This window comes from Hemibagrus wyckioides, linkage group LG22, assembly GCF_019097595.1.
Source record: "Hemibagrus wyckioides isolate EC202008001 linkage group LG22, SWU_Hwy_1.0, whole genome shotgun sequence".
Taxonomy (NCBI): domain Eukaryota; kingdom Metazoa; phylum Chordata; class Actinopteri; order Siluriformes; family Bagridae; genus Hemibagrus; species Hemibagrus wyckioides.
Window position 1 is genome coordinate 15,768,219 of NC_080731.1, and position 24,903 is coordinate 15,793,121.

At 40.1% G+C, this 24,903-nt stretch overlaps 2 protein-coding genes across 5 annotated transcripts; both read right to left on the reverse strand.

The window, feature by feature from the left end:
• Positions 1 to 2,256: 2,256 nt before the first annotated feature.
• On the reverse strand, positions 2,257 to 8,571 carry bcl7a (BAF chromatin remodeling complex subunit BCL7A). 2 transcript variants are annotated; one of them, XM_058375233.1, is made up of 6 exons: positions 8,397 to 8,571; positions 6,137 to 6,218; positions 5,072 to 5,168; positions 4,229 to 4,402; positions 3,767 to 3,864; positions 2,257 to 3,644 (listed from the first exon to the last, which is right to left on the reverse strand). In XM_058375233.1, exons 1-6 carry the CDS (start codon positions 8,486 to 8,488, stop codon positions 3,579 to 3,581), a joined length of 609 nt encoding a protein of 202 aa, XP_058231216.1. In that variant the 5' UTR covers positions 8,489 to 8,571; the 3' UTR covers positions 2,257 to 3,578. The 2 variants fall into 2 exon arrangements, with proteins under 2 accessions (XP_058231216.1, XP_058231215.1); XM_058375232.1 differs by having other exon boundaries at positions 2,257 to 3,647.
• Positions 8,572 to 9,733: 1,162 nt separating this feature from the next.
• On the reverse strand, positions 9,734 to 24,385 carry cfap251 (cilia and flagella associated protein 251). Of its 3 annotated transcripts, none has more exons than XM_058375229.1 (20): positions 23,927 to 24,385; positions 23,602 to 23,742; positions 22,414 to 22,523; positions 22,210 to 22,318; positions 22,048 to 22,128; positions 21,866 to 21,943; positions 21,730 to 21,771; positions 21,297 to 21,496; positions 20,948 to 21,133; positions 19,821 to 20,071; positions 19,270 to 19,421; positions 18,963 to 19,136; positions 18,112 to 18,296; positions 17,864 to 17,978; positions 17,604 to 17,767; positions 17,313 to 17,403; positions 17,020 to 17,133; positions 16,222 to 16,450; positions 11,839 to 11,925; positions 9,735 to 10,914 (listed from the first exon to the last, which is right to left on the reverse strand). In XM_058375229.1, the coding sequence occupies exons 1-20, from the start codon at positions 24,146 to 24,148 to the stop codon at positions 10,778 to 10,780; spliced, it is 2,868 nt and encodes a 955-aa protein (XP_058231212.1). In that variant the 5' UTR covers positions 24,149 to 24,385; the 3' UTR covers positions 9,735 to 10,777. The 3 variants fall into 3 exon arrangements, with proteins under 3 accessions (XP_058231213.1, XP_058231212.1, XP_058231211.1); XM_058375228.1 differs by having other exon boundaries at positions 9,736 to 10,914; positions 17,020 to 17,163; XM_058375230.1 differs by lacking the exon at positions 11,839 to 11,925 and having other exon boundaries at positions 9,734 to 10,914; positions 17,020 to 17,163.
• Positions 24,386 to 24,903: the final 518 nt, after the last annotated feature.

Below are 24,903 nucleotides of genomic sequence, written 5' to 3' on the forward strand. Positions count from 1 at the left end.
GGCTTGTCACTGTACCATTCACAAGATGTAGGGCAGTTCTGTATTGAGTAGACACACCTGCCCAGACTGTAACACCACCACAACAGTGGCTGATGCATAGCACTCTCCTTGACGTCTCTAACATCGTTGGCGGCCATCATTTCTGCTCAACATGAATCGACTTTCATCAGAGAACAGCACTGAGGCCCACTGGTCCCTCGTCCAGCGTAAATGCTCCCTGGCCCATGCAAGACGATGACGTGTGTGGTCAGGTACCATTGCAGGTTGTCTAGCATGCAGACCACGCTGATGTAAACGGTTTTGAATGGTCTGATGTGACACTTGGGTGCCCCTCTCACCTCCCTTAAATGTGCCTGGAGTTGAGTGGCGTGGCATATCATATATATATATATACACTATATTGCCAAAAGTATTCGCTCACCCATCCAAATAATCAGAATCAGGTGTTCCAATCACTTCCATGGCCACAGGTGTATAAAATCAAGCACCTAGGCATGCAGACTGTTTTTACAAACATTTGTGAAAGAATGGGTCGCTCTCAGGAGCTCAGTGAATTCCAGCGTGGAACTGTGATAGGATGCCACCTGTGCAACAAATCCAGTCGTGAAATAGAACGTGGAAGTGTTTGGGAACGACAGCAACTCAGCCACGAAGTGGTAGGCCACGTAAACTGACGGAGCGGGGTCAGCGGATGCTGAGGAGCATAGTGCGAAGAGGTCGCCAACTTTCTGCAGAGTCGATCGCTACAGACCTCCAAACTTCATGTGGCCTTCAGATTAGCTCAAGAACAGTGCGCAGAGAGCTTCATGGAATGGGTTTCCATGGCCGAGCAGCTGCATCCAAGCCATACATCACCAAGTGCAATGCAAAGCGTCGGATGCAGTGGTGTAAAGCACGCCGCCACTGGACTCTAGAGCAGTGGAGACGCGTTCTCTGGAGCGACGAATCGCACTTCTCCATCTGGCAATCTGATGGATGAGTCTGGGTTTGGCGGTTGCCAGGAGAACGGTACTTGTCTGACTGCATTGTGCCAAGTGTAAAGTTTGGTGGAGGGGGGATTATGGTGTGGGGTTGTTTTTCAGGAGCTGGGCTTGGCCCCTTAGTTCCAGTGAAAGGAACTCTGAATGCTTCAGCATACCAAGACATTTTGGACAATTCCATGCTCCCAACTTTGTGGGAACAGTTTGGAGCTGGCCCCTTCCTCTTCTAACATGACTGTGCACCAGTGCACAAAGCAAGGTCCATAAAGACATGGATGACAGAGTCTGGTGTGGATGAACTTGACTGGCCTGCACAGAGTCCTGACCTCAACCCGATAGAACACCTGTGGGATGAATTAGAGCGGAGACTGAGAGCCAGGCCTTCTCGTCCAACATCAGTGTGTGACCTCACAAATACGCTTCTGGAAGAATGGTCAAAAATTCCCATAAACACACTCCTAAACCTTGTGGACAGCCTTCCCAGAAGAGTTGAAGCTGTTATAGCTGCAAAGGGTGGACCGACGTCATATTGAACCCTATGGATTAGGAATGGGATGTCACTTAAGTTCATATGCGAGTCAAGGCAGGTGAGCGAATACTTTTGGCAATATAGTGTATATATATAAAAATACACTACCAGTCAAAAGTTTGTTAATTCAATGTTTTTTGTTTAGGGATTTATTTTTTACATTCTTGAACAAGACACTTTTAAGACACGAAGGTCAAGTGTTCTGGAATCTGGAATAGTTCTTGCAAGAACAGTATTGTCAAGTGCATTTGCAAAACCCATCAAGCACCATGATGAAACTGGCTCACATGAAGACCATCCCAGTAAAGCAAGACCAAAACTTACCTCTGCTGCAGAGGAGAAGTTCATTTAGAGTTACCAGCCTCAGAAATCACCGATTAACAGCACCTCAGATTAGAGCCGTTATGAAGGCTTTACAGAGCATCAGTAGCAGACATATCTCAATATCAACTGTTCAAAGGACATTATTGTGTATTTCGGCCGCCTTCAGCATTGTTTTACAATGTAGAAAGAAATAAACATCAGGAAAGACCATGGAATTAGAAGATGTGTCCAAACTTTTGACTGGTGGTGTATATATTTATTAAAGCTCCTTATCCCACATGGTGAGTAAAGTTTGTCAAACGTTCCTTTCTTCTTTGATTCAGCACAGACTGGTCTGCGATGATGCTGTGTGTAACAGACGCACGCTGTTTGCCTAAAAATGCAGCTTGATGGTGGAGTGAACAAAGGGGAGCAGATTCAAGGTTATTCAAAGGAAATTTATTTTTTATAAAACCAAAAACTACATGTGGAATAAATAAATGAAACACAACCATACTTCTGTACAAGACATTTCTAAAGCAGAGTGAAAAATAATGGTCCCAATGAGTACGTTTTCGCTAAAAGGTTCATAGATTGAACTACGAGAAGGCAATATTTTGGCGAAATATTGTGGCAAAAAAAAAAAAAAAAAAAAAAATCAAGTGTAATAACAAAAATGTTATCGTATAAATATATACATATTTTGCAAGCAGACACATCCGAGTGATTTTTTTTTTTTGTTTGTTTCTCTAAAAGTCATACTTAGTGTTTATATGCCAGCACTGCTGGACTGAGTGTGAGGTATTTGCACAGCTGTCTATCCGTAACCTGCCTGTTAACGTCTAATGAAAATCGCTTTCTTTCCCCCTCTCCCTCCCCACAACTCCGGACAGCCACACAAGCTGAGTCTTGATGGCAGGCGTTTTGCCAGAGAAAGACGAATAGTTGATGAATCTGATGGGTTGGTGGTCAGAATTGTCATTATGCACTTTCTAAGGTTGTAGCGCTGTTGAAATGGTGACCTGCATTTCAAAGCTGTGTTTGCACCACATCACAGTTTTCGACTGCACTTTAGTGGAAATGGAGAAGAGTTTACAGAGAGAAGATTGCAAAAAAAAAAAGAAAAGAAAAAAGAAAAGAAAAGAAACTTCCAGGACGTGCATGAGACGTTAAAAAAAGATTAAACAAGCTTATTTCAGTATCACAAGGCACACAACCAAGCAGGACGTATGCTACGAGCTACAGTCTTCACAGCAGACTTGAATCTGTGACTAGTACCACTCACTCACTCACCGCCTTAATCGCCCATTTTACTAGTTATTCATAGACTTTCTCCCCCCCAAAAAACCTCTTTGAACTACAGCAGCAGAACCAATCGATTTCAGCGCAACTAACAGTGTGTTGACCCTCCTGAGCAAAAGAAAAAAAAAATCATTTGTTTGGAAACATCAAGTGGCAGTGGAGAATAAGGACTGAACAGGGGTGATGTTATGACGGAGCGAGCTGTTCTAGGATCAGTGCAACGGAAACCCTTGCCTTCGAATCTCACAGTTCCGGATTAAGCCCCGCCCCTTTCCTCTCCTCCGGAAAATGAAGGGATAATGTGTGTGTCTGAGAGTGAATTGAAATTGATGAATAGATACGTGTACGACTCGGTGTTCGGAGTTTAAAAAAATAAAATAATAATAATAAAAAAAAAAAAAGACTCAAAAGCATACAGGGAGACGAAAGGGAGATCACTAGAGTGTAACAGTTGGCAAAGACGGTTAGTTGGCTTCTGAGGAGGAGTCCAATTTGCCTTTCTTGCTAGGAGGAGCACCATCATCCATATCCTGCTGAGGAAACAAATCCATCGTCAGTATACATGATCTCAGGATCGAAAACTGGGCAAGTAAACAGTTTATTAGCAAAACACTAACTACTTTCTTCCTGTTCTGGTGTGTGTGTGTGTTACCTGAGCAGCTTTGGAGGTGTCTGTGAAGTGTTTTTGCTCTCCCTGTGACTTGCCATCTCTTTTAGCTGTTGTGGACTCTGATGAGGAATGATTTGGTCCTACGATAAAAGATTTATGATGAAAATAAACATCATTAATAGATTATACATTGATCCACGAACCAAAGCTGCCTCTATTAATGCGCCTCGGTGGCATCTTAAGCATTGGTCTTATACCGTCATCAGCATAAGTGAGCTGTTTGTTGGCTGGCTAACGGATCGTACCGACGTAATTACGAGCGTTCGAAAGCAGATGATGCACCGTGATCTGATGCAGGGTTTTTTTTCTTACAGAAGACCATAACGGATTAAAAGGGTTTATATGTTAAAGCAGCCAACATGACGGCTAACGTCGCTCTGTTAGCTAAATGATAGGAAAAACTAATCGGTTAAGCCAAGCTGGCAACCGATATTCAGGACCAACCCGTCTTGCTGTCCTGACCAGACGAAGGCTGTTTACTGGGAAACTGCTCGCTTTTGGCTTCGCCGCTGTCGCTCTGAGCCGTCGCCATGGGTTCAGGGGTGGGGCTAGTGTTGTTACTGGTCTCCTGCTTTAAAGGGGAGGAGTCAGCAATGGAGCTCTGGTTACTGTTGTCATCTATGAAAGATAAGAAAGAAAAAAAATTAAGGTCTTGGTGTAATATTAATAATTAATTAACAGGCAACCAAACAATATTTTGATGATAACAGGCTGGCAGGTCATCTGGAAGAACTGTGATAAAAAAAAATTATAATAAAGGATAGGGTGGTGTGATGCAGTTACCAACCCAAAGCTAACTTTACATTTTCACGCCCCCAAACATGATGCTGAACAAAACGAACTGTGATTGGCTGTTTAACTTGTCAGTCAGACACCCACTTGGGCGGTCCTTGGCCAATAGAAGTAGCTATGGAGTCCAGACCTTCTTCTGTCAGTCAGTCTGAAGGTCCGGCTACGTCAAACTGCTAATGATTACATTTTCAAAGTGCTTACACTAGAGACTCCTTCCAAAAATAAACGTTTTATCGCAGAACGTTTCACTATTTAGGAACCTCCATTAGGTCCCTGTGTATAAGTGCATTAACACAAACCTGTCAGAGCTGCTGTTATAGAAAATATATAAACCCCAATCCCAATAAAGAGCCGTGATGCTGAAATAAAACACCAATAAACCCTTAACACATTCGCTCACGTGAGTGTCCATAACCACGGAAGTTCACTCGAGCTGTGTGTAGCTGTATAGAAGCAGTAAGCTGTGTGATTATTCAGTCAGTTGTATGTGATTACCGTGCATGTCCATCATTCCAGGAGAAGAACTGTTTTCTGGTGTAGTCACTTCCGAACCGTATTTATCATCCTTGCCCTTCTTTTTATTTTTGTTCTTCTGCAAAAAGAAAAAAAAATTGATTAAGCGTGTGCATTTTTTAAAACATAAATGTCAACATACAATGCATTTTGTGTTGGATTTACAAAAGTTTAGGATTTTCTCCATTCTCGTGTCAAGGGCAAAGTGTGTTATGACATCGCTCATTTGCATTTAATGAAGCCCTCAGAACTCCTTAAAAGTTCATGCTGGGAACACAAAACGATCAATCAGGGTGAAAGGCAGAAGTGGAAATTATTCTGCGCCAATAAAAAAATATTTAATAATCATGAGCTGGCGCTACATCCTCTCTCAGCTGTGGCATTTGTTTATGGTTCAGTGACGAACGACCCATCCTCTGTTTTAGCCAGCGCCATTTCTTTGGTCATGATTGAATGATTAGTTTGATTTGTCTTACTTTATTAACTTGTTGGCTCACTTTCTTTACTTTTCATGTTCAGTAATTAAAGCCAGTGATATTAAATGACCAGTTTTCCACACAATGTTCTCGATGATACTCTTAATCTCTGACCTAGTGATCTAGAGGGGTTTTTTTTTCAACATATCACTTCTGTGAGAGTCTCTGTATAAGGGACGTGTTCTAAACGCTATAATTGCAATAAAAACAATCAATTTAAAGTTGATGATATATTCCAATGTTTAGTTAAATAGGAGCAGGAGAAGGATATGAACCTTTGGTATTTATAGAACTTCCATAAATAGCAAATATCTTGTGTAAATGAACATATGAATTTGTATCCAGCTTGATAAATGAGGTTCAATGTACTTTAGACCATAAGAATATTATGTCTGATATGACATTATGATGTTCATTCACTTTTTTTTTTAAAGTGTTGGTCTGAGGTCAGATAGACCATTGTTTGCTTGGTGTTGTATTTAAACCTAGAAAGAAGATGTCTCAGAGTTTCCCAAAACATCATGACGACCATTATGTCTATATTCATTCACAATCACGTTTCCAAACTTACATCATCGGGTTTAGGTTCCATCACCGGGACCCATTTGTAGATTCTCAAAGACGTGTCACCAACCGTCACCCATTTTTTTTCCCTAAAAAAACAAACAAAAAAAAAAAAACACACCAACAAAGCGATTTCAGATCACATTATTTTAAACCACACTGGCAGGAAATTTTCACGAGGCATTGTCTGACTCTCTTCGTATTAGAGAAGATGATTTGAAGTGTCACAATAACAATTAAAGGGAAATGTAATTGAATAGAAGTGACCCTTCCTGGAACAGGGTTACACAACATACAGTTTATACATCATTACAATCATTGATATCTGCAATATTAATTTATATATTTATAAAAAAAAAAGGTCTGTATTGTTCAACACAGACAATAGAGTTCACTCAGAATATTTGATAGATCCTACACTACTCTACTACACTTCCATATTACTGTAGTCTCTATACATTACAGTTGATATATACTGTAGTCGTATACTACTGGAGTCTAGATATCCTATATTCACATGCAACTGGAGTCTGTATATACTGTAGTCTTCTAATCTACCAAAGTCTATATATCCTGTAGTTATAAACTTCCTGTATTCTATATACACTGTGGTCTTATAATCTACTGTAGTCTATTCTCTCTCTCTCTCTTATATTTATATATTATATTATATTATATATATATATATATATATATATATATATATATATATATATATATATATATATATATATATACACATATATATACACACACACACACTGTGGTCTATATATACTGTAGTCTTATACTTACTGTATTAGACTACATACTTCAAGACATACTACCATTGTCTATATATACACTGTAGTTTATATACATTGTATTCATATACTACCATAGACTATATATCCTATGTTCATTGGCTACTATAATCGATATTTACTGTAGTCGTATAATATTGCAGTCTATATATACACTGTATTCGTATACTACCATAGACTATATATCCTATGTTCTTAGCCTAATTGATATAGAAGTAGAAGTCGTCTTTATTTTTGCCACACATAGAAATTCCTTTCTTCCCGTATCTCAGTTGAGGAAGTTGGGGTCAGAGCGCAGGGGCAACTATGATACAGTGCCCCTGGAGCAGAGAGGCCAAGAGTGCCCAACGGTGGCAGCTTGGCAGTGCTGGGGCTTGAACCCTGATCAACAACCCAGAGCCTTAACCACTAGAGCCAGTATACATACTGTAGTCATATACTATTACAGTCTATAGTCATATACTACCATTGACTACATATCCTATAAGTGTATACTACTGTAGAAAAAAAACTGTTATTACAGAACTGCTTATATTATTATCATCATTATTATTATTATTATTATCATCATCATCTTGAAAAGTCACATGGGAATGGACCTGGAATATGAAAAGACAACAAAAATTATATTTCGAGCAAACATACCAAAATCTGAAGGTTCAAATTACTTTATGGAAATAATTAATATTCCACATAATGAAGAGTGAAAGAAATCATATGTAATGTGAGGTTAAAATCCTCGAAGGTTTTTATACCAATTTGTGTTTTTTTTTTATATAAAAATAAACGTCATCTTTAATAAATACGATTGTAATTAAAGAGATTGTAAATCTGTGCTGTCAGAGAGTCTGTGATTGTAAAGTTTTAGCTGCAATCGCATAGTGTGTGTGTGTGTGTGTGTGTGTGTACATGCGAGTGTGTGCGCGTGAGTGTGTGTTTGTTCCAGGCCCCCACCGCCCGTTTCTCCTTTTGCCTCCAGTTGAACTCCGAGCGCTGAATTTAAAAGCCGGACAAAAAAACTATTCTCACTCCAGTGCGCCGTCACCGCGCCGCCGTCTTCAGTCACACACACAGCCGAGAGCAGCGCCCGGGTATTCTCTCCGCCTCCCCGGCTCCCGAGCGCCGGCATTACAGGCTCAAAGAGAGAGGGAAAAAAACGGCTCTTCATGTGACTGCGACGAAATGGCTTCTTAGGTTCAACCCACGTTTAAATGTTTAAAAGGAGGAAAGAAAAGGCGTCTCTGCGCGCGCCACCGACGCGATGGGAAATAAAGGTGTGTTGAAGAGCGCGCGACTCACCTGAGCAGGAGCGAGAGTGCAAATCAAACTCGATTTAAAAAAGCCTTTCGTTTTCTTTCATTGTTTCTCCGTCGTCTCTCCTCCCCCCTCAGCGCACACACACACACATACACACACACAAGCCTGGCTTTTCTGTTCCTGAAACGGATTAACGTTTGCTCTTACCATTTTCGTACTTTTTCAATTGCGGCCATGACCCGCTTGATGTCATCTTTGGCCCTGCTCCGGGTCTCCGCGCGCACCGACCTGCCCGACATTACGGCTCTCTCGGTAAAAATATCTTTCTCTCCGCTTCGCCGGCTGTTGTAGACACAATGCGAAACGCGCAGAAGCGAGGCTGGGGCTTGTGCGCATGCGCCAACCACAGCAGTAGCGTGCCCTTCAAGCAGGAGACGCTGGAAATACGCCTGATGTTCGCCAGAAAAAAAAACCACACACGTTTTATTTTCAAAATTCTCAAACATAAAACTATTATATATTAAAAACACTAACCGCACAATGTTTATTTCGCTGAATTTATTGTTATACTTCATATTCATGCCCCACTGTATTTATTCACTCATTCATTCACTCTGTATTTATTTATCGTCTGTATTTTCTCTATACATTTTTATTTTTATATTGTATATATTTTTTTTATAGTGTAAATTTTTCTTCCTTTAGCTGCTGGTCTCTGAGAGCTACCAACCAAATTTCGTTGTATCCCTACAATGACAATAAAGACTCTTTATCTTTTATCTTTATTAAATATGTAATGAGTTCATATTCTACTAGAATCAAGAACAAAAGGTTTTATGGAAAATAACAAGGCTTTGCTTTTCAAATCCAAAAACATGTCTAACAATTAAAACGACACTGAAAGCTCACAGAGAAAGAAACATATCTCATAAGGCTGCAACTCCAATTGTCATTTCTGATTGGTCAGGAGATGTTGATTAATTTTCCATAACACATCACACGTTTATAACCTTGTGCTTGTTTTAATATGTTTTTGTTTCTGTAGGGTGCCCAAAAAGTCAGGAACCAGTGAGACTGAAACGTTCGTATATACTTTATTTTAAATTTATCATTTAGATGTTCACTGTTTTGCTCTACACAATTTTCTCAACCTCAATGTTTTTGTGGGTTTTGCTCAACATATTCCCACTGGTTCCTAACATTTTGTCCATCCTCTACACAGCGACTTTGTACAGAAGACACAGATTTAGAAGCCATGTGTAATTGCTGTTGTGTTTTCTGTTTCTTTGTGTGAGGAGACAGGTATTTAACATTTATGGACGGAGTATCCAGTGTCAGTGCTTTGTAACAGTTAAAACTGTAACCATGTCCACTCTCAGACCAAAAGAATGTGTTTCTTCTTAAAATTGTAAGGCTACAATTGTATAGATGTCTCTGTATGCATCATTACACAGTATTACACTTCACTGGAACTAAGGGACCCAAGCATGACAATGCCTGTTTGCACAAAGCAAGGTTTATTATATAATAAAGCGCTAAGCTCGGTTTGGAAGAGCTCAACCCATTTGAATGACTCTGGAATGCCGACTGAACCCCAGGCCTCCTCGCCCATCAACAGTCCCCGAGCTCTTGTAGATGAATGAACACAAATCCCCACAGCCATGTTCAGAAAATCTAGTGGAAAGCCTTCCCCGATGAGTGGAGGGTATAATAACAGCTGTTATAAAGACTCCATATTAATGTCCATGATTTTGGAATAGAGTGTTTAACAAGCACATATTGGTGTGATAGTCAGGTGTCCACATTTGTAAATTCAGGACTTTGTGGGGTTATGTTTTAGTCTTATTTATGTAAAGAGAAAACAAAAAGCTGGTGAGGGAACAACTTTATTGTTGTTACACTGTGAGTGATAATAGGAAGTGATGATTACTCAAAACACTGCTGACCACCTGGACTAAAATCCCTTTCCAACACCACACCAGTGTACACCTGCACTTTAACTACACCATCGTTCCAGGCTTTAACACTGCTATAAGACACCTTTTTATTATTACTCTTCTTTCTGCTATACATTTATTAAATATATTTGTTGACACAATGCTGTTGTGTTCTCCTCTCCTGTATATTTTGCACTCATCTCACACCGGTGACTATTTGCTCTTCATGTAGTCCTGTGCTGTTCTTTTTTACGTTGCACCACGACGCTGAAGAAACTTCTAATCCATACATCAAATGTAATATCAGCAGAAGTACATGTCTTGTAATAAAATTAAATAAAAAAAAAAACACTTTGTCAAATTGTGTTAGAATTAAATAGCTGTGCTATAAGAGGAATTAACACAAGCGTAATCAACAGTATGATATCCTGCCCTAGTGTGTTTCATTCCTTTCTCATTTATATGGTATTACCTATAAACCTTTCTCCTTATTAAATGGCTTATATTTAATACAGAATCATCCACATATCAAAGAAAAGAAGAGAAATGAGATGTGTTTGTGGGCTTGATCCTCCAACTACTACAGTATTCCACTCAGTGTAAAGTATAAAGTACAGTACGGAGTGCACTCATGCCCTCTTGATAGAGACTTTATAAAGCCTTTGAGGATAAGGGCTGCTGTTCTGCAGGGAGCTCACGAGTACTCATGGGAAATCGCAGGATGTCTGTGACAAACATGTCCATGGTGATGTTTGGGGGTAACTGGCGTTCCAGCTGTAGCTCAGAGTCTGTGTCAAAACAGAGGCAACAACTCAGATCATTGTCATCATATTTCCAGACTTCAATGGTCAATTTAGCAAAGCCTAAATAAGTCTTATCTTCAGTGATGAATAAAAAAGAAGTCTTAAAGTCAGTTGATGGAGATTAAACACATTTACCCTTATAAAGAAATCCTAAGCTGGCAAAAGGCTCATAAACGCTCCCATCATTTTGTGTGTACTGCATTTCATATAATGGAACAGGGTCGTATATTTATTTTGTGTGTACTGCATTTCATATAATGGAACAGGGTCGTATATTTATTTTGTGTGTACCGCATTTCATATAATGGAACAGGGTCGTATATTTATTTCATTTTGTATTATGTTTTATGATGCAGTAACACCACTTGCCAGTCTCATGTTCATTTGCAACTTTATAAAAAGAGGTTGAAAACTTGCTGCAAAAGGAGCATAGAGTTACAAAGTGAGAAAACTAAAATTAAGCCCCACTTCACCAGAATATCCTCTGCATCTCATAAGATGACAATTATTATTATTTTATTATTATTATTGCTTTATTCCTAATTAGGGTTACAGGGATCTGCTGGAGCCTATCCCAGCATACACTGGGCGAAAGGCAGGGGTACACCCTGGACAGGTCGCCAGTCCATCGCAGGACCACATATAGACAGACAACCACACACACAAACTCACGGGCAATTTAGAATTACCAATCAACCTAATATACATGTTTTTGGACTGTGGGAGGAAACCGGCGTACCCAGAGTAAACCCACGCAAGCATGGGGAGAACATGCAAACTCCACACAGAAAGGAGCCAAACCCAGGACCTTCTTACTGTAATAATAATAATAATAATAATAATAATAATAATAATTATTATTATTATTATTATTATTATTATTATTATTATTATTATACTCACTAATACCTTCACACTCAGGTGTCTGTTCCTCCACACTGAAGCCCAACAAGGTCGTGAAGCATTCAGCCAGCTCCTCCTCAGTCATGTGCTCACCTACAGAAAATGAATTCAAATTCACGGTCAAGGTTTTCTGTAAACTATTTTCTACCTTTACTTTAATCAATTTTCAGATTATTTCTATTGATCTCACAGCAAGCCGATGGAGGAGAAATCGTGAGCCATAAAATATATTATCCATATTCACCGATCAGCCATCAAATTATGAGCAGTGACAGATGAAGTGAATAAGACTGATGATCTCCTCATCATGGCACCTGTTAGTGGGTGGGATATATTAGGCAGCAAGTGAACATTTTGTCCTCAAAGTTGATGTGTTAGAAGCAGGAAAAATGGACAAGCGTAAGGATTTGAGCGAGTTTGACAAGAGCCAAATTGTGTTGGCTAGATGACTGGATCAGAGCATTTCCAGAACTGCAGCTCTTGTGGGGTGTTCCCGGTCTGCAGTGGTCAGTATTCACGTGGGGAGTGAAGGTTGACCCGTGTGGTCCGTTCCAATAGACGAGCTACTGTTGCTCAAATTGCTGAAGAAGTTAATGCTGGTTCTGATAGAAAGGGGTCAGAATACACAGTGCATCACAGTTTGTTGCGTATGGGGCTGCATAGCCGCAGACCAGTCAGGTTGCCCATGCTGATCCCTTGTGCACTACCAGAAGCGCCAACAATGGTCACGTGAGCAACAGAACTGGACCACGGAGCAATGGAAGAAGGTCACCTGGTCTGATGAATCACGTTTTCTTTTACATCACGTGAATGGCCGGATATGTGTGCATCGCTTACCAGGGAAACCGGCAGAGGCAGTGTCATGCTTTGGGCAATGTTCTGATGGGAAACCTTGGGTCCTGCCATCCATGTGGATGTTAATTTGATACGTACCACCTTCCTAAGCATTGTTGCAGACCATGTCCACCCTTTCACGGAAACGGTATTCCCTGATGGCTGTGGCCTCTTTCAGCAGGATAATGTGCCATACCACAAAGCAAAAATGGTTCAGGAATGGTTTGATGACCACAACGATGAGTTTGAGGTGTTGACTTGGCCTCCAAATTCCCCAGATCTCAATCCACTCGAGCATCTGTGGGATGTGCTGGACAAACAAGTCTGATCCATGGAGGCCCAGGGCTGTTTTGGCAGCAAAAGGGGGACCAAAACAATATTAGGCAGGTGGTCATAATGTTATGCCTGACCGTGTGTAAGTGTGAGTCATTAAAATAATTAAAGACTAAATAAATGTGTGTGCCTTTTATTATCATGGAATATTACAAGACAAGAAAAAAGAATAATCTTCTAAATAATTTTAGTTGCTGTCACCTGTACTGTGGGTGACATTTTCAACCTGCCACTGGCCCAGGTCACGGTTCCCAAATGTCTGAAGACTACAACCATTATACAAGTGCCCAAGCATTATTCTGCAAAGTTTCTGAATGAGTCTGCCCTGTTGCACTCACCCCATTGATATGAAGTGCTTTGGCAAACTGGTTCTAAGTCGCCTCATTGCATGTCTCCCACCTACACTGGACCCACACCAGTTTGCCTACCGCCCGAATAGGTCAACAGAGGATGCCATTTCCACTGCTATTCATCTAGCTCTCACCCACCTGGACAATAACAATACATACATTCGGATATTGTTCATTGACTTCAGCTCTGCTTTTAATTCAGTCTGATCGCTAAACTGATCGCTAAGCTCAGTGACCTGGGTATCTGCACATCCTTATGCAGTTGGATTATAGACTTCCTAACAAATAGACCTCAGTCTGTAAGGTTTGATAATCACATATCCTCAACCCTCATCCTGTACACCGGTGTCCCACAAGGCTGTGTGCTAAGCCCTGTGTTCCACAGCATAACTCTAACATCTTCATCAAGTATGCAGATGTTACCACAGTTGTTCGCCGAATCAGCAACGATGATGCATCGGCCTACAGGAAGGAGATCAAAAGCCTGTCAACATGGTGTTCCATGAACAACCTCACCCTCAACGCCACAAAGACCAAAGAGCTCATCGTGGACTTCCGGAAATCTAACAGCAGCAGACACTCCCCTATTTACATCAACAGGTCTGAAGTAGAGCGTATCTCCAGCTTTAAGTTCCTGGGTGTCCACATCTCTGAGGATCTGTCCTGGCATCTGAACACCTCAACTCTGGTTTGGAAGGCACAACAGCATCTTTACTTCCTGAGAAGACTAAAAAAAAGTTTACCAATCTCCCAAGATCCTGACCAACGTTTACCGCTGCATTATTGACAGCATCTTGACGAGCTCCATCACAGTGTGGTATGGCAGCTCCACAGTGTGTGAAAAGAATTCACTGCAAAGGGTTGTGACAACCGCCCAACGCATCATCGACACCCAACTGTCTGCCATTGAGTCTCTTCACCACAGTAGATGTCTAGGCAGAGCACACAAAATCCTCAAGGACTCCTCCCACCCGAGTCATAAACTGTTCAACCTCCTTCCGTCCAGGAGGAGATACAGGACCATCCGCACAAGAACCAGCAAGTTCCAGGGCCAGTTTTTTCCCCTACAGCCATAAATTTTCTGAACTCACTGATATCGTCCTTTTTCTATTCCCGTCTTGTTGAGGATTTGGATTTAATGGTGCTAAGTCTAACACTCTAATCCTTGTTTCTTGCTCATATGGCCATACGTATTATTATCGTACCACTGTTGGCTCTATCCTTACAACAGACACATAAGCCTATAAATTCATAAATCTGTAAACTGTTAAACATATCCTCTAATATTTCAGGGCAGGATGGATGGCTGTTTGTTTTGCCTCACCCTGATGGAGTTGGATGATGAACATGAGCAGCACTTAAACAGCTGAGACTGGAGCATCTACTGAAGCGCTTACAGAGCCTTTGGCTAACTGCAGCACAATGCCGATAGGGATGTGTGAATCTCGCAGGCTATGTGAATACTGCTGAGTAATCATAATAATTCCTCTGATACAGCATGCTCACTGCCGAGGGAAGCAAACAGGAGACATGGCTGCTGAGCTCAGAAGAGGTGGAGATCAGTGCCTCCGGTAGAAACACAGATGGCCTCAATAGTGGAACATACTGATGAAGCTCTGCTTGTAAATTAGTACAGCATGCAGCCTGAATATTACGAACAGTGTAGAAAGCATTACATTTATTACACATATACTGGGATAGGATGACTAACTAAGAAATGTGACTGGAGGTGATCAAGTATGGATTTCCACCCAAGACTTTAGAAACACAGAATGTTGTATAAAGATCTCAGCACTCAATACGTTGGCCATTTCATAATACAAGCCACATACCAGCTAGAACTTCCATGCCACAGTTGACCGTCACCCTCATTTTATGTTTCACGTCTCCAGCCCGTCACCCATACTGTAGATCACCATCTGAAACCCTCCCTCCACACCACCAGCACCTCTCCACATTCAAGGACAGCCTGCTTACTGGTGAAAAGCATCCTGAATTCACATCACAAAAATGGGAAGTTGGAGTATTTTATCGAGTGAGAGAGATACAGCCCATAAGAGTAGTATTAGATTACGGCACACAAAATTCTCTCACCCTCCTAATCTGCCAAAAATTCCATGCCAAGCACCCTGAATGACCAGCCCCCCGTCTCATAGGTAGACCAAGCAAAAGATCAGCTTCCAGAGTCAGCTCTAAGAGGGATTTCTATCATGCCGACTGCAGAATCCACCAATAACTCCATTTCTCAAAGTATTGCATACAAAAATGGCCACCGCAGTCTACAGTCTCCAGCCACTCTCCCCATCGTTGTGTTCAAACTCACCCAAATACTGATATAGCACATCTATTCCCAAGCACACACACTTTCAGCTTTTGCCTGTGATTGACTGTTTGCTGATTGCTTGACTTTCTGCCTGTCCCTTTTGATAATATTGCTTCATGTTTTGGAATTTGTTTGCCAGTTTCAATAAAACTATCAACTTCAATTACATCTTCGACTCGGTCACGGGAAAAAATGTTTGTAGGATTTACATGGAATTATAATTGTAACCAGCAGATGAACAAATTAGATTTGGGAATTGATCCAAACAGGAACAAGGTCACAACAAGGTCTAATGTCTGAAATAGCTTCCTTCCTGTTTGAAGTATATTTAAAGTGTATTTCAAGCATCAAATTTGTACAAGAAGCACAATACTTATTAGCAGCAGTGGTATCCCTGTTAACACCACTGGCATTAAGTTGTATTTGTTTTAATTCTACTTTAGTAACAAGCAATTAAGAGGCATCAAAATATTTCTTCTACTGTTAGAACGGTGTCACGTTTTCCATAATAAACTAAACAATTTGTCTTGTACAATACCTGAAGCCTACCTCTGGCTTGGAGTAACTCTAGGAGCTCTTCTCGGATGATAACCGGTTTGGCGTTTTTATCTGCCACGCCCAGCACCTCGAAAGCCTTGTAGAGGTCATGCTTGGAGATTCCACAGACTGGCCGGTGGTTAACATACAACTTAATAAACTCCTCCAGGTCGATGTCAGATACGTACTTCCCTGTCTCTGCATAACGACTGAATTTCACCTCATTCTGCATGTCTTCCAACTAGAACAGTTCAAAGATAAAGAACAATGTGAAAAAAATAATAAATAAAATATTAATCATGTATGTCTAAAATGTCTAGTCTTATCTACCATCTGAATCAACAATGAACTAGAATTATTTTCTATATCTGATTGGATGTAACTCATTATCTGCAAATCTGTATCTATTTGCAGTTCTATGCCATATTTTTATGGCCAATTTTTGTTTTGGAATTAAATTAAAATCAAATCTTGTAAAATTTACAACAAAAATAAGGATGTTGCTTTAAGCAGTCCTGTATTAGTTTTGCGAAACACAGTGTATGAGCTAGAAATTCAATCTAAAATGTACCCCTGTACCGATAGATTATCAACGGCCCTGAACATTCAGCAAGACGTCACAAGGCAGGATGATGCTTTGTGTCTCTACATGGTGAATCCCTGGAACCTCATCATGCCCTCATGTTAAATCATCATTCATTTTTTAAGGTTTTCCCACTGACTTTGACTGGTGCACAGATAACCGAGGAACATATGATGGGTTATTGAAACAGATACACAGTCTATCTTTCATCCCAAAAAAACTAGTACCTCTTGCTCTGTTGGGTAGAAGCCAAGCGCTCTGATGAGATATGGAACTTCAGAAAGAGGGATACGAGCGGATACTCGTCTGGTTTCCATCGAGTCGATGCCCTGACTGCGCAACTGACAGTAATAAAATAAATCCTTTACGACCTAATGGAAAAAGCACAGGCTCTTTTTTTATGAGTGTGCATCATTTTCCAAACACAAGGAATATGTTGAACTCAAATGCATTCCTGTTCCCCTTAAATTGACCTGTTCAAAAGAAATACTTTGTAATTGCAGGATTATTTTGCCCTTACCTTAAAAAGCTCTCCATCTCTCCCTCCTTCTAAAAGAGTGTAAAAGGGAATCAGGTCTTTTCCTCCCAAAGCAGCGGCTGCCTCTAATGCACTGTGCAGACAGTTTTTGAATTTTTAATGGACGAGGGCAACGAGTGAATGTACCGTACAGCTGTTGAATGCAATCTAAGTGTCACATTTACACTTCACGTAAATGTGTCCTTAAATGCCAGATTTGTGCTGTGAAATATATAACCTCTGACTTCCTCTACAATTTTTTAAATGTAACGTCTAGACTCCTGCTGCACTTACGGACGGCTGATCTCCCATGAGAAGACAGTCCTGTCCACGCCACCAGCGGTGAAAATATATTTTCCATCATGAGAGCAAGCCAGATGTGAGACCCCTGAAGAGTGGCATATCAGTGCTAAGGACTTGTGTGGGTTCCCATCAAGAGGCAGGATCTGAACCCCAACCTACACAAAGTCGAGAATAGTCTATGCAAGCCAAAATACACTACAAAACTGAATTCAAACAATCTGGATATCATTTTTGAATCATTTTCTACACACCTTGTCCTGTGTTATATAAGCCATGTAATGTGAATTCAAATTCCCATCTTTAGAGGATGGCAGCATCAGCATCTTTTTTACAGGTGAACCGTACGTGGGGCCAAGAAGTGTTTTTCTAGAAAAAAATACAATAAAATATTAGTTATTTTTCCCATTTTAATACAGCCATAAGTACCATTATTTCTGTGTCCTTTCTCTTAGGCTATAGTCAGTGATTGAAACCAGGCTGAATAAAAGAACACAGATACCTGCACATCTTTGTGGTGACATTGAGTAGTTTCAGCTTGTACAGGTCAGATGCGATTAGTAAAAAGTGCTCGGTGGTTAAAGGAGGATACCAGGCCATGCACGTAGGCCTGGCACTTTGCTCGATGCGTTCTGAGCTGAGGAGCAACAACTCGTCCTTTCTGCTGTTCTGCAGGTCGTACTCAACCTAAAGAGGGGAGAGAGAACAGCCTTCCAACATCAGCAGTGTCTCCTGAACACAGAGTGACCTGTGAAGTACTGATAGCTCTATTAAATCTAAATTTAATATGCTGATCATTTGAACCCAGGGCAAAAAAAAAAAACTAACAACTTTTGCCAGTGACTGCATTTGAAGATGAATTTATTTAAAAAGGCACTGTAACACAATTTGTCTTCCTGGGTACTACGAGTTTCTAACTGCATATGCTATAATTGCAAAAAAATATAGAAACTGACTATTAATCCCCTCAAACTTTGCTTTTTTTTCCATCGAGAAGACAGCAAAATTTTTATTTCCATTTTAATTCACTTCTTTCCAATCAAAAGTCCAGTATCTTATCCACTGAGTAAAACTGCCCCATATGTATGGTCTGCAACATTAAATGCTTTAATGCATTAAATCTTTCTTTCTTCAACTAATTCCTTATGAATTCTGATTTTTTAAATTAATTAATAAATAATAAAATATTAAGGTAATTGCTGGCAAATTGATGAAGTATAAAAAAAAGGATTAAAACATTTTGCAATGTTATAGAAAAATAATCCTCCGCTTTGCATCTAGCATTTTATTTCTTACTTACAAAAATTCAGCATGTCAAAAAAAATGCATTGTAGATTGTAGCAAGATACTGACTAGTCTGCGATCCATGCCCAAGGAGAGCAGCCGTGGCTTGGTGCTGTCCAGGTCCACGCCGAACAGCAGGTCCTGAATGGCCTTGTAGTGGGAACGATGCTTCCCGAGGTAGTGCCACACATACTGCGTGCCTTCCTTACATATATGAAAAACCATCACAGCTTTCCCAGTGTCCTGAAGTAGAAAATGATATATTTCTCTTTATTTTGCATTATATTTATGTATTATATATGGAGTACGTGTAGACTGAATGAGTAATGTTACTACTAGGTACTATATATATGGTTCAAATGGCTTGTGCACTGACCGCAGCGGCCAGGTAAGAGGAGTTGTGGGAGAAAGCGAGATGGGTAATGCAGTCAGGACTGTACTTAAATCCCCCCTCGACTTCTTCCTCTAAAGTGCAGGGATCCAGAACTTTCACAACTCCGCTGACAAAACCGACAGCCAGGTAAAGGCCTGAAAAACAAGGAAAATCATTAGGACAAAATAAATCAAGAGGATGAATTACTCTTAGGAAACTCACATTTCTGTCTTTCCCGTTGTGTATTTCATTGGGTGTGGTGACAGTGTGAGTGTTGAAGATGCCCCCTCCCCCTTTTTCTTTTTATATTAAGATGATTCAAATGGAATCATGATCATTCTCCCTCAGGACCTTCACTCATTTGCCACACGGGTGAGTGCATTATTTAGTAAAAAAAAAAAAAAAAAAGTTTTGTCAACGTAAAGGTGTTTTGGTCAATTACTGGCAATTTATCTGAAAATTAAAAAAAATGTTTAAGATAAGAAAAATAATGTAATTCAGGTTACCATACAATACCATTCCATTACAACACACACACACACACACACACTTACCCTGAGGATCGTAGGTGATACAGTGGATCTGCTCATCTGTATGGAATATTTTGCTGCACACAGTCACTTTTTGCTCATAGTCCCAAACTTTTAGGACACCACTGTAGCTGCCCATAGCTACAAGAGGATGCTGAGGGTGACAAGCTACAGCGTTCAGAGGCTCAGCATGTTCTTTCATTAAAGTCTGAGCACTTCTGCTTTGTGCTTTCACGTGCACCACAGCTGCACTGACGGTAGACAGGACAAGATTTCTACAAAAGGAAAGCAGACAATTATGGGCTCAATAAAGCCATATGAAGTCAATATTGTTCAGAATATAATAAATAAAAGCGAGCATGTCATAACATATGAGAATTCAGATACAGTCAACTTTGGGAAACTTATTATGCAGGAGTCAGCAAAAATATTGTATAGAATAATATCATTTTTACTAAAACAAGTCTTCAAGAAAATTCATTCGTCGCAGATTTCTTATCTGTAGGGAAAGGATTCTCAATAACAAATGTGGATAAATAATTATAAAATTAAGAAAATTAATCATGACTACTCAAGGACACCAAAATCTCTTTATATCTCTTTCACTATGCAGTTGGTTGATATAAGCTCTACAGGAGGATTGTGCAGCAATGCCACGGTGTACTCAGCATGTCTCCGTTTCACAAAAGGTTCTTTGCAGTGGAAAAAGGTTCTTTAGTCTATAGAGGTGTTCTTTATCACATTATGAACATTATAACCATTTACTGCACGGTTCTTTGAGGAACCAAAAATGCTTCTTCAGTGGCATTACTGTGCAAACCTCTTTTTGGTTCTCACTGGCTCCTTTATTTGTAAGACTGGAACACATGGTGCCTCAGAAACACATGCAACTTTTTGAAGTGTTGCTCATGCTGCATCACATGGCAAAGTAACATGAAGAGGAAAGCTCCGTTATCCCTTTTCTGCATACACAATAAATAGATACACACAATTGACTAGCGTCACTGTAACTGACACCAAAGAGAGCATGCCATCCTTCACACTCAGAGAGCATAGGCACAGTTGCTGCTTTGGCTCCTGGCTTCAGATAGCTGTAGCATCCTCAGGAATCAGGTGCCATAAATCTAATTCCTCAGCAATGTGGCTCTTACCTACTGACATATGATTCAGTGTTCAAGATGTCTTCTGTACACGCAACACCACTAGAAGTAGGAGTTTCCTTTGACAGGGAAATGGATGTGATGGGGTCCAAATTGAAGTCAGTTAAGCAGCTAAGGACCTTGAAGTTTGTGTCGTAGAATTTGATGTGGCCTCTTACATCACCTGTCACAATAAAGCTACAGAGAAAGGGCAGAAAATTACATCCAGTCTATGAGATAAGATTTATTTTTATAGTCCTATATACAGGAATACACAGACTTATGAGTTGTAGTTATCATACTTTAAAAAAAGAGAGAATGAATGCTGCCTGTTTCTGTCAGTAAATATCTGCTTGTTTACCTGTCACACTGTGTCATTACACTAATCCCATCCTTCTGCAGGGAAATTAATTTGCTGGCTTTTAATGCATTCAGATGGCCTGTACCTGACCTCGGCACATCCAACACCACCATATTCCCTGTCAGCGTGGCTGAGAAAGCCTGCATGCCTCCAACATGGAAGACAGACTGACTAAAGCAACCCACTTCTCTCTTGAATGTCTAGAGTGGTGGAAAAAATACATGTATTTCAAGCTTTCTTAAAGATAAAGCAGTTTACTTTTAGTTGGTACACCTTTATTTCGGATTAATTGCTTGTAAGTATTTAAATTTGGTACCAATAGGAATAATTATAGATAGAGGCGTCTGAAACGGCATCTGGTGTCATTCTGGGTGACCAATGATCAAGAGAGGAACTAGTAGTAGAGAAACAGAAAACATCATGTAAGTCTTACCTTGGAGATTTCAGGGGCTTCATATTGCATAGTTTCTTTATCCTTAATGAATTTTCACAAACAGAAAATATTGTTAATTAATACAAATTAAACAGTATATCTATTTAGCTAATACACAGATATAACTGGTGCTCACCCAGGTGTAAAAGAGGACATGACTTGCACTGTTACTGAGTAGCTGGCAGCTGTCAGTAGGGTTGAATATGATGTGTTTCTAGAAAGGAACAAACTATGAGATAATATCTAAATCTTGACACAAAGCCCTTAGATGTGTTGGACAAGAAATTAAAAAAAAAAATGCTTAAATGTGCTACATACCTGGCAACCAAGGTTTGAGCTGATGTCAACCTGGCACACTGGACCTTCAGTCTCATTAGTCCAATCCCAGATACAAACTCTCTGTGAAATCATTGAAGAAATCATAACATCTATAATAAAATCTAAAAAAGGTTACATGTTATGTTAAAGCCAGCCTCTAACCTGCACTGTTCCGGCTCCGACGGTCACCAGGTATTTTGAATCCTTGGACAATGCCACAGCAGCAACACCGCCCTCGGGATGGCAATCAAACATGGTGCGAACAGGGATCCTACAGCACATGCATTGACAACCCGTTTCATGCTTTTCAAAAGTGTTGTATACTGTATGTTACAATGGATTATTGATCTATAAAAAATGTTATACCCTGAGTATGAGTCCCATATGATCACGAGGCTATCGTGGCCCTTGTCAGCGCTCACAATCCACCGTCTGTCCTCGCTGACACACAGGCAGGAAATGGGGTTGCAGTGACCCTGAGGACAAAAAAAAAGAGATTTCAAAATACACTTCAACAGCATCAAGCAGTAAAAATCAGCTACTGGTTTCCCAAACATTTAGGAAAAGCAAGGACTTAAGTTAGTGGTCATTAAGTGCTGGACAGAAGTCTGGATACAGACTCAGCAAGGTATCACAGGAGCACTCGAAAAACAACGTAGCAGAATCAATCAACATAAAAACACTTTGTTTTTCTTACTGACTGTATCAGTATTAATTAAGCCAATGACATGCATTTTTTGTAAAATTTTTAGCTCAAGGCAGCTCATCATGGAAGGAGAGTTTTTGTACTTCTGTAGATATTCTGATCTCATCGTCCTCTTTAGTCTGATAACTAAAGCAACAAAATGGCTTGCTTAAAAAAACAACAAAATCTTTAAAGACGATTGGACAGAGGAGGACATCTTTATTGTTCACATGTCTTATCTGTTCAGAATATTTCACGCTAATCAGAGAATGTGATCATCAGTACAATCAAAACATAACCACTTTGAACTTTCTTATTTATAGCCATTTCTAATAGGTAAGCATTATAACATATGATAACTGTTATAAACATGACACTGTATATGTGTTCATTTTGTGTCCATGTCGGTTTTCTCTAGTTGAACCAGATACGATAAACTGACCCCTAGGTGTGAAAGTTTGTGGTGTGCTATTCCCATCTAATGTGCAGTGTTTCTGGCTGAGACCCCGACCAGGATACTGTAAACCATTCAGTTATATTAGTTACTAATCATTTGTAAGAAAAGAATTTTCACTGGACCTCCATAAATTTGACTTCTCTCACGCTACGGCCTTCAGGATCAGTTATACATTTGTGGTAACTGAAGCAGAAACATTCTGATAGACTGTTAGACGTGAATCTATTCCTTTGACCCTAATCTATCAACTGGATGCTCTAAATCACCCAAAGATATTAACTAGCAACGAATACGCATTTCTTCACTATTTGTAATTTCATTATGAGCACAGTTTGTTTACTTGCAAAAGAAAGCGTCAAAAGGTGTTTTTTTTTTTTAAATAAATAAATAAATAAATAAATAAAAGGCTTACTTGTAAGAGATGTTGTGAATTAGACGTGTGGTCATATATGACAGCTACATGAGAACAAGCATACAGGATGGCAAGTCTGTCTTGATCCAAGAGGCTGAAGACGGGGAGGGTCTTGTTGATCCCGAAGGCCCAGTTCAGAGTCTGTAACCAAACATAACAGCTTATCACTTCTTATCTAATCTGTAGATACACAATCATTCACACAACTCAGGGGATAAATGTACAAAATGACTTTCAACAAGTTTGACGTTGAAACCAGAGCATTAGGTCTTGTAATTTTGTATTTGATCTTCTGGCTCCTGGTGCTGTGTTTATTCAGTATTACCAGAGGATGAGTTATTAGGCGCTTCTCCGGGTCAGGTTTGAGGGACAGGGAGGTGGATGTGTACACCAGACTGGACGGACCAGGTCCTTCCTCTTCCTCTTCTTTTTTCCTCTCACTGGATTTTTGTATATTCTCCTTCTCCACCTGATCCTCCACAGAGCTCTGTTCTCCGACATTTTGATCACAGAAGGTTTCATTCTCCGCTCCATCCGCTTCGGCCATGTCTCCAAGAGCTAGGAAAGTGCTATAGCTAGCCAACTAACAGAAAAGAAGCGGTGTTTAGTAGGTTAGTGACCTATTTAAGAAATTATTTACTAAATAAGGGAAAAGTACTTCTTAAATATTTTTTTCCTTAAAGTGCATAAATTAGATGTATGTATGTATTTATTTATTTATTGTTATCAAAAAGTTGTCATTTTATCCGCGCGCGCAACTACACGCACTTCGCAGCACCCTGACCGAAGCGTACCGTTGCTAAGATACGGGTTAGAGAGTTCTGTGTTGTGATTGGATGAGGGAATCTCGCCTCCTGCGCCACGCGATTGGCTTGCGCACTTACGTCATTAAAATGGTCTTTTTATGTTCGTTCTTTTATTTTATATTTTTAATAAGTTTCTTATCTATAACAAAACAATGTGCAAGAACTAAAATAAAAATAGTTTACTGGAAAAAGTTTGACTGCCTTCATATACACTATACTGCCAAAAGTTTTGGGACACCAAATCATTGAGTTCAGGGGTTGTGCTCGGCCCCTTAGGTCCAGTGAAATGAACTCTTAATGCTTCAGCTTCATACCAAGACATTTTAGACAATTTCATGCTCCCATCTTTGTGGGAACAGTTCGGGGATGACCGCTTCCTGTTCCAACATGACTGCACACCAGTGCACAAAGCAAGGTCCATAAAGACATGGATGACAGAGTCTGGTGTGGATGAACTTGACTGGCCTGCACAGAGTCCTGACCTCAACCTGATAGA